The sequence below is a fragment of the Gopherus evgoodei genome, chromosome 1 (assembly GCF_007399415.2).
Source record: "Gopherus evgoodei ecotype Sinaloan lineage chromosome 1, rGopEvg1_v1.p, whole genome shotgun sequence".
NCBI lineage: Eukaryota > Metazoa > Chordata > Testudines > Testudinidae > Gopherus > Gopherus evgoodei.
Window position 1 is genome coordinate 215,331,945 of NC_044322.1, and position 9,963 is coordinate 215,341,907.

Sequence of the window (9,963 nt, forward strand, 5' to 3'; positions counted from 1 at the left end):
CAGACATGTAAAAAGATGTCTGTCTCTTTTACACTTTGGCAACATAAAAATAGCACGCTAATAAAGCATCAGTGACATTCCTGTGAATGTATGGGACTATCATTACCAGTCTGAGTCCCTTTCTTCGCATGTATGGCAGCATGCACAAATAGTCTTATAAAGTCTCATTGTTCTTCTGAAGTGAATTTGCTTTCTTTTCATTATAGCATTGGTTCAAAGTATGTGTGCCTATCAGTCTGATTATCTTTTTTGTGGACAGCTGAACATATGTCTGACTTTTAATGCCACCATGCCTTGATGGGTATCTTAATGAGTAAATGCCTATCAGTGTCACTTTGTCAGCATCTGGACATCTTGCATGCATTATTGTTAAGGCTACATTTTAGTCACAGGTATTTTTAGTAAGTTGTGGACAATAAACAAAAATTCACACCCTGTGACCTGTCCATGATTTTTATTATGTATCCCTGACTAAATCTTGGGGGAGGGGGGAAATACATGGGTGCTGGGGGTGCTCCAGGCCAGTGCCACAGACCACTAAGTACCTGAGCTTGTCACCTGGCAGCCCTGCCCCAGTCACCCACCCACCTGCCCCAATCCCTCACAGGCACACCCTACCTGGGAATGACAGAAAGGCTCAGGGGCCACCAGCACAAGGCAAAAGCACACGCTGAGTGCAGCCATTATTGGACAGTCAAGATTTTGGCATTGTGCATATGGAAACAAAGTAGCATCGAGGCCCAGCCCTGGTGGCGCCCCCCCCCCCCCACAGGGCCAATACCGCCTCCCCTCCCCAACTGTCATGGATTGTCAGGTGCAGTGGCTCAGACCAGGAATAGGCATGCACCATCTGGCCTTCTCAAAACCACTGCCTCTCAGGGACAGCTCTTTGTCCTCACTCTCCACCCATCATTTGGCAGCTCCACTTCACCCTCTGCTGCCCACTCGGATCACCAGGCTCCTTCAACAGGGGGCCATGGCCAGCCCCCACTCCACCACTGTATACAGTTGGGGGGCATGCAATGCCCCCTTAAAGTCCACCCCAGAAGAAAACTTGGGACTCTGTCACAGCCCACAGTTTAGGAACCACATATATAGAGCACCACCAAGCCCCCTTTCCTCTGATGGGTGTTTCCTCACTAACTCCCTTCTTCAAAGGGAATTACCTCCTCCTTGTCTTAGGGGGGGTGTGTAGCTCTCAACCCCCACTTCTCTAGTTGTGTTTTTCCTCTGACTCCCTTCCCTACATATTGCACCCACTAACTACCCCCAGCTGATAAGTGGGATTGTCTCCTTTAAATTCCTTTTAAATTTTAAACTCCAAGTCTTTCAGCGTCCTTCTGTTTATGGACATCTCCTTTGAGCCCCTCACTCCTACATTTCCTCTGAACCTTCTCTAATAACCCCCCAGTTGCAACACAGTTCAAACAGCACTGAACTCTATTACTTCCAGCCTTAGTAAAGCCTGTTTTCAGTGAGAGAGCACACATCTTCCTCCCACCCTGTCATTATGAACAGCTGTCTGCCCTCTCACAAGTTACCACTCCTACCTAATAGTCTTCCTTCCTCTTGGACACAAGAAACTGCCTTATGGTGTTCAGCAGAAGAGCCACGTAGGTCAGGCTCTATTACATTCTATGGGAATAACACCAATTATTAACCCAGGTTCCTGATGCTGATAGTAACATGGTTTAGAGTTGTCACCTTTCCTCACAAGGACATACTTGAGATACAGTAAGATAGAATGACTCAGAACCAGCTATGCACTTAAGATCCAGAGGAGAACCACTGCCCTACAGACAAGAGGTTCATTTTCCCAACCCTGGAATTGCAGAAGGTGCACTATCTTCCCCCCTCCCACCCACTGGAGCAGTTCAAGCTAGACACAAAGGAGTCAGCCCCCCACGCCCCCCAGTAGTCCAGGGACACACTTCCCCACCCATATGTAGACCAAACAGACAAAGCAAGGGAGTAGAACTGTTTATTAGCAGAGAGTTCAAAGTACATAGCTGGGTGCTATATATGCCCAAGGAGAAGGTTACAGTTGCGTTTATAGAGAAAAGTCACACCACACATGTGAAACACCCACTGAAGCCATATGGATAGGGAAGGAAGTTCCTTGCTTTGGGCTCAGAACAACAGGGATGGGAGAATATTTTTTGCCCCACATGAACCACAAAGAGGGGCACAAAAAACCCAACAGAAAGATAAATGGAAGAAACAGCCCAGAGGCCTCAGCGCCAGAGGAACAAGAGGGATGGGGGAGGGCTTGTCCAGGAAAGTTTGAGCAATACCTGCTGGCTTGGAAGCCCTGCATCATCTTGCTTGCCCTCCTCCCAAATTATGGCATCAGCACAATCAGGCCCTAGCTCCTCTTCGGCAGATGTACTTCTGTCCATCCATCTCCACAGCTCAATTCGACAGAGGATAGTGGGAAGCACTCAGACAACAAGGACCACTTCACTCCAGATCTTCAGTTTTGCCTTCCTCAAGATGGGGAGGGATGGGCAATTACAGGGACTCAGCGTAAATGAAATGCTGGTTCATGGAGGTGAGCAAGCAAAACCATACCCTTCCCAGAATATCCTATTGCAACAGAGTCTTTTCTTCCTTTACCAGCATTCCATCTACCTTACACTCATGAAGCCCCACAGATGGCAACCATCTTCCCAGCATCATTGGCCCCTGCTAACAAGTCCCAGTGCATTCTAATTCATAGCCAGGGCTCCCTGAATTGAGGAAGCCTTCCTTTCGGTGCAGAATACAGGGAGCATTGCTCCCTCTCCCTACACTCTTCCCTCAGTGGTTCTGTTTGAGAACAAAATACTCACAGTGCATTCTAATTCATAGCCAGGGCTCCCTGAATTGAGGAAGCCTTCCTTTCGGTGCAGAATACAGGGAGCATTGCTCCCTCTCCCTACACTCTTCCCTCAGTGGTTCTGTTTGAGAACAAAATACTCACAAGAGGTTCTGTAGGGACTTACACACAAACTGTGCAGCTCATTTCATCCACAGAATTCACCACAACACTTCAAGGACTCAGAGGAGCAGTGTAGCTCTTTTCACAGATGGGAAAATGGAGGCACAAGAGAAGTGACTTACCCACAGAAGGTTATACAGTTTCATGTGCTCTCAACTCCCCAGCTTCCCAGAGCTGGACTAGATAAACCTTGGAGAGAGTTCAGTCTGGACTCCAAAAAGTCTAAACTAAAAAGTTTGTAGCATTAACAGAAAAAGTTTTAATCTTGAGAACCAGGCAGATTTGCTGAGATCCAAGAGTTGCCTAATACAGAGCTTTGGAAAAATGTCTTGAACTCTTTCTCAGAGCAGAACTCTACTTTACTACCATTTTTTTGTAACTGCTTGAGAGACTGAAGCCTTGGAGAAAGAACAAAGCACAAGATGGGGACTTGCCCAGAAATACACACAGGATGCAGTTGCCAAGCTGACTATTTAAGCAACAGAGACACCCCATACCTGGGACCCCCCCCAACCCATGTCTCCCTTCACACAACAGAAAGAGGCACACAGCTTGATGAAGCAAGAAAAATCCAGAATTCCCTCACTCCCTCTACCAGTCCTGTTCCCTCCATGCCCTGGACTTCCTCAGAGTAAGGGGCATGCCAGTTGCTAACCAGGGTGACATCCTGACAAGTCTGTACCAGTTACAGGAATACCAGCCCCTGATATAACCATTGCTGTTGTCCTTGCAGTGTAGGCAAAAGGATCACCAACCCTTCCTCTTGCATTCCTATAAAGCCGAGAGCTGCCACATCATGAGCAAGGCACAACCCGTCACTATTTGTGGGGAGCTGAAGGCTAAGCGACCAGCATAAACTAGTTTAGACTTCAGCAGTTAAAGGAAAACTCCACAAGGGCTGAGGCCAGATGCTCTCCTCTGAGTTGAGGCACTACTCTAATCAATTTCATATTGGAGTCCTCCTCCTGCTCTCTATGCTCATCACAGCCAGAGAACTGCTTTGAGAAAACTCACATTGCTGAAGTACACCCTTTAGGTACAGCTGTGATGAAGGTGACATTTAAGCCATGCCTCACTCAAATTCAGATTTTAAAAAAAACCCTCAAACATAAGAATGGGAGCAACATCTTCCCTTCCCCCTTAACTGAGCTGGCCCTCCCTGGGGCTGCAGCAGGTTTTGAAGGGGTTAAACCTAGGTCCAGGAGAATTGCTTCAGAATCTTACACAGAAGACAAACAAAACCAGTTAAAGAACTGAAGATGAGGCAGCCACATGGAGCGGGGAGCATGGGCAAGGAAGGAGACAGGAAGAGGGGAAGGTGGACTGCAGACTGAGGGGCCACGTTCTCAAGTACAGAAGTAAACTGGAGACAGAATGCAACAGAAGGAAAAGAGAAAGGAGAGAACAAGAGGGCAAATTACACCAAGGTCCCCACCAGTAGGCAACTGAGGCCTACAACCCTCCAGCCAAGTTAGGGACTTCCCAACCCTTCCACTCCCATGTCTTTCACACTTAGGAGAAGAACTCCTGTCCCAGTAGAGGGAAGGCCCCATTTCCCAAGGAGAAAGAGCTCTCAGACTGGGTCCTTTATATGCTATTTCGAACATATCATTTCCCTGAGGAGTTTCCCCAGATACTCCACCCTTCACCAGGCATTCGGAAGGTACCTTTTCCCTTAACCAGCAGACAGAAGCTACCATTTGAACATGCAGGGTACTCTCAGACCTTCAGTCCCTTAACCAAAAGGGAGAAGGTGGCATTTTGCAAGAGTTGGGGGCTCCCTGACACTCCATTCAGATTCCATATGGTACTTACGTACAATCGCCACCATCACAATGGCACAGATCACTCCAAGCATGATCATCATCTGGGGGAGAAAGAAAGACTGAAGGGTTAATACTCTCAGAAGGGGTTATTATGGGGTGGAGTACTCCCAAGGCATCTCATCCACACTCTAGAGACAAGAAAGCTCAGAGTTCCAGTCCTTCCATACAGCATTGCCTGGTGCAAAATAGTATTTCCTCTTTCTAGCCCCCAGTGTCACGAACCTGCTTCAACAGCCAAGAGATGAATGTCCAGGTTGGGTCAGGAGTCTCCAAAGAAGGGGGAGCAACAAGTCCTAATTAGTAGCACAGCAAGTTTTCTTCAAATCCTAGGCCATGGATGCAGTGCTGACCCATTGATTCTCATCTCTAATCTTCTCCCCAATCAGTCCCCAAGGCCTCTCATGCAGAGCAGTGAGGAAGCAGCAGAGATCCAGTGGAAGGCTGCACTCCACAACCCCTCACAGAGGGTATGAAGCGATCTAGGTCATCCTCCTTCCTGTGTACCTTGCCTTCCAAAGAGGTCTTGGGGCAGCTTCATGCTGAAACCACAGCCATAACTCTACAGAGTGCAACTGCCTTATAACCCAAACTTCACTTTGATGCAGCCACAGACTACCTGTGCCTGCTGACAGGGAGCGGGGGAGAAGGGAGAAGAAAGGGAGGGACACAACCTCATACACCACACCACACCCTGAAAAGTGGCAGTACCTCAGAGCAGCTCCAAACTTTCTCCACTCCTGCCTTTCCTCTCCAAGCCTGGCTTGCTGTCCCAGCAGCTCTGCAGGGAGGGGCCTGGCTACATAGTGGGGTGGCACATGCAGGGTCACATAAACTGTGGCTTCTGGATGCAGCCAAAGTAGACATGGAACAACTTCATGTCTGGCCTCACTGGAAGGTAGATGAAAGGGTTGGGAGGCTTACCTTACAGTTCTTCCACCAGTACTTCCTCTTTAGCTTTCCTGCACTAGTTTTAAACACTGAGGCACCAGCCTCAAGTGCCTCTGCCTTGCCATCCATCTCGGTCAGCCTTATGTCTCGATCCAGCACTTTCTCCACATTCACACTCATTATGCTCACCACCTGCAAAAAGAAGAAAATCATGTTACACCAGCGCAGAAGGAGGCGCAAAAGCAAGAACGGGATTCTAGTCCATTACACTAGTCCTAGGCAATATGATAATACAAAATAATAAGAGACCAAGCTCATGAGACACTGACTTACCTCCTCCATCTGGGCCTGGGACTGCTGCAGCCGAAGGTTACTAGTCAAGTTGGGGGAAGGCCCAGGGGGACCCCCACCAAGAGCACCCCCTTCTGGGGCCCCAAGAGCAGATTGCTGAGCTGGATCAGACCTGATGAGACAAGGAGACATACGCAACAGAGGAAACAGTAATATGGGTCCATCTACGTACCTCAGATTTAAGAGAAAAGCAGAACTCAGGAGTCAAGTCCCAAACTCAAAAGCCATGAGAAAGCTCAAGAACTGATACAGTATCTCAAACTGGGAGAGGATATGTAGTGAGGTCTCATGGGGTGGGGGTGGGGGGGGGTGATTGTCAATCCTGGGTCCAGCACTACTGAATATTTTCATTAATTATTTGGATAATGGCATTCAAATTATGCTTATAAAATATATGGATGACACCAAGCTGGGAGTGGCGGTAAGCACTTTGGAGGATAGGTTTAGAATTGAAAATGACCATAAGAAATTTGAGAACTGGCCTGAATTCAGCAACATGAGATTCACTAAAACACAAGTGTGATGTAGTAGACCTAGGGCTTGGCTACACTTGTGACTTAGTGTGCAATAACGGAGCCCCGTTGGCACTAGCTTACTCCCCATACACACTGGCAAGTCACGTAGAGCGCTCTGACTCCACAGCTAGAGTGCTGCTGGTACTCCACCTCAGAGAGGAATAATGTTTGCTGTGCCTTGGCTACAACACACTGATGTCAGTGTGAATGAGGTGCTGCATTACTCTGATCAGCTTCCAGAAACGTCCCATAATCCCCTTAAATCAAGTGGCCACTCTTGTCATTGTTTTGAACTCCTGTAGGAATGCAGAAATGCCCTTTCAAAGCTGTTTCTGACAGCCAGCATGCAAGTTCTTACTGTGGAACGCTGTGTGTGAGAGAGAGGAGGGTGGGCGGGCGGGGGGGGGAGTGGATTTGCTGCTGTCAGAACTTACAAGACAGCATGCTGACATACTCTCAACCCTGCAAAAACCCACTCTTCCCCACATACACTCTACCCCACCCCCATTTGAAAAGCACATTGCAGCCACTTGCACGCTAGGATAGCTACCACAATGCATTGCTATCTGTGGCCATTGCAAGAGCTGCTAATGTGGCCACGCCAATGCGCTGGCAGCTGTCCGTGTGGACAGACTGCAGCGCTTTCCCTACTGAGCTCTGCGAAGGCTGGTTTAACTCAAAGCGCTCTACATCTGCAAGTGTAGCCAGGCCCTTAGTTCACAACTCCAAAAGCAACAGCTACAAGATGGGGAATAACTGGCCAGGTGGTAGTACTGCTGAACAGGATCTGGGAGTTATAATTGATCAGAAATTGAAAATGAGTCAACAATGTGATGCAGTTGCAAAAAAGGCAAATGTTACTCTGTGATATATTAACAGGAGCATTGTATGCAAGACAGGCAGTAATTTTCCCACTCTGCTCAGCGTTGATGAGGCCTCAGCTGGAGTCCTGTGTCCAATTCTGGGCACAAGATGTGGGCAATTTGAAGAGTCCAAAGGAGAGCAAAAAAAAAGGCAAGGTTTAGAAAACTTGACCTATATGGAAAGGTTAAAAAACAGGTATGTTTAGTCTTGAAAAGAAAAATAGTGAGGGGGAACCTGATAACAGGCTTCCAATATGTTAAGGGATATTGGAGGACTGTGATTAATTGTTCCCCATGATCACTGAAGGTAGGAAAAGTAGTAAGGGGCTTCCTCTGCAGTAAGGGAGATTCAAGTTAGATATCGGGGGGGAAAAAAAAAAAACTTAACTATAAGGGTTAGAATAGGCTTTTGAGTGAGGTTGTGAAATCCCCCATCACTGGAGATTTTTAAAGATAGGTTGGACCTGATTTCTGTTTACTTGTCCAGTCTCAACATAGGGGGCTGGACTTGACCTGGAGGTCCCTTCCAGACTTACATTTCTATGATTCAATGGCACATAGGTATCTAATGCTAGACGACAAATAACGGCCAACTTTAAAAGGAAAGAAACAGAAGCGAGGGAAGGGAATTGAGTCTAGCAGTAAACCTGCATATGTGCATGCAGGACTGAAATAACCAATATCATCTTGCTACCCCCAAAGTCATCTTTAACTGATTTCTGTCAATTAGGAATTAAGGCTGCATTTCTCAGTCTGGGGAGCTGATCACAGGAATGCAACTACTTGAAGCATTCACCACACAGGACTGCTTCAGACCAGGATGCTTATAAGTCACCCCCCCCAGCACCCCCCAAGAAACTAACCAGCACCATCCCACCACTTGAGCTGGGACAACTAGAGCCTGCAAAAATATTTAGGTGGAGAGGGACACTTTCAGAGCAGTTCCCAGGGCTCACAGAGCAGACAAGCCACCTCCCAATCCCAGGCAAACCTCTACAGGGAGAGGAGAGCCCATTCCAAATGTTATTACAACATGGGCAAAGAGAGACACTCCCCTCGCCCCTTCATTTCAGCTGCAGGGAGCCAGAACCACCTGGTGCCTTGCCTGACAGGCACCACTGATGCGCGAGGGTGCACAGAGCAGGATTCCCAGGCAGTCCCCTAGAACAGGGACTCCATGGCAGAGCCTAAGACCCGCACAGCAGGAGACCCCCAGCCTCTGAGCCCTTGGGCGGGGACTGCAGGGGCCAGAGGGAAGGCTGCTAGGAACGAGACGCGACACACGAGCGCAGATACTGCTGCTGCTAGTGGTCGGGCAGAGCAGGCTGGCGTGAGCACCAGCCGGAGAAGTGCAGACGCCGCTGTGCAGGGCGGATTCGGCCATAGACATTGATGGGAGCCAGGCAGAGGTGCAGGAAGACCCATTTCGTGCCAGCCGAGTCCCCCACCAATCGAGGGGGAAGCCAGTCCTGGGGCTGCGGGGAGCTGGCAGGAGCCGGGGAGAAGCGGCCAGTACTGGCACCCAGGCTGCCCCTTCTCCCAGGGAGGTGGCGGGTACATCTTGCGGGCCAGAGGACCCTGCAGGCTGCTCAGTTCCAGCTCGGGGCCGCTGCTATCGCTCCGCACGGGGCAGCGCCCAATCCCCGCGAGCCACAGCTGCTGCAATGCGCGGCGCGGCGCCCCCTTTACTCACATAGCTCCGCCGGGCTGAGAACGCGCAACTCAGCGCTGCTACGCGGGCCCCGTCCTACGCCTGCCTCGGGTTTGGGCTGTCGCGTCTCTGCGCCCACCCCAACGATTTATAGTCTGGTGCTATTTGACCGCGCCCACCGCCGGCAAATCAGCGCCGCCAGAGGCCACGGCCACGCCCCCTCCCGTCTGCAATGTCCCTTTGCACCGTCAGTCTAGACACCCTGTGGGTCTGGCTGCTGCCCCTCCACTCGCACAGCCAGAGCCTAGCACCAGCCAAGCGTCATGTGACGCTCCCCCAACCGCTGTGCAGGGAGCTGCAGCCTCCATTCCTCCTCCCCCCGCGCCACCGAGCTGTCAGGCCACGCCCACAACTCTTAAAGGACGAGGGTTGATATGGTCGTGGCGAGGAAGCCCCTCGGGTCCCCCCCGCCCTGAGGTCAGAGAAAGCTGCGCAGCGGGACACAGATAATGGGTGTTTATACGGGAAAGAAGAGGGCCCCGGAAAGGGGAAAGAAGCCCAGAAAATCCAGCCTGGCACAGACGCAATCATTGCAGGGCCGAGCTGCGGACAGAGATACTCAAGACGTCATTATAAAAGTGGAATGTGAGCGCATCAGACTGAAAAAAAATCACCATGGCATCACAGCCTGATGTACCAATCTCACTACAGCAAAGAATCCTGTGGCACCTTATAGACTAACCGACGTTTTGGAGCATGAGCTTTCGTGGGTGAATACCCACTTCCTCAGATGCATGTAATGGAAATTTCCAGGAGCAGGTATATATATGCTAGCAAGCAAGCTAGAGATAATGAGGTCAGTTCAATCAGGGAGGATGAGGCTCTGTTC

At 49.7% G+C, this 9,963-nt stretch overlaps 1 protein-coding gene across 5 annotated transcripts in view; it reads right to left on the reverse strand.

The window, feature by feature from the left end:
* Nucleotides 1-9,436, reverse strand: part of VAMP1 (vesicle associated membrane protein 1) — a 92,979-nt gene extending 83,543 nt beyond the window's left edge. For 3 of the 5 annotated variants that reach the window (XM_030535397.1, XM_030535388.1, XM_030535378.1), the window contains exons 1-4: nucleotides 9,117-9,404; nucleotides 6,028-6,157; nucleotides 5,728-5,886; nucleotides 4,796-4,847 (exon numbers count right to left, since the gene is read on the reverse strand). In XM_030535397.1, the coding sequence (XP_030391257.1) occupies nucleotides 4,796-4,847; nucleotides 5,728-5,886; nucleotides 6,028-6,157; nucleotides 9,117-9,118 (343 nt within the window). In that variant the 5' untranslated portion in view covers nucleotides 9,119-9,404. Of the gene's footprint in view, nucleotides 1-1,968; nucleotides 4,344-4,795; nucleotides 4,848-5,727; nucleotides 5,887-6,027; nucleotides 6,158-9,116 lie in introns of those variants that run through there. The other 2 variants (XM_030535367.1, XM_030535357.1) reach the window with 2 other exon arrangements.
* Nucleotides 9,437-9,963: the final 527 nt, after the last annotated feature.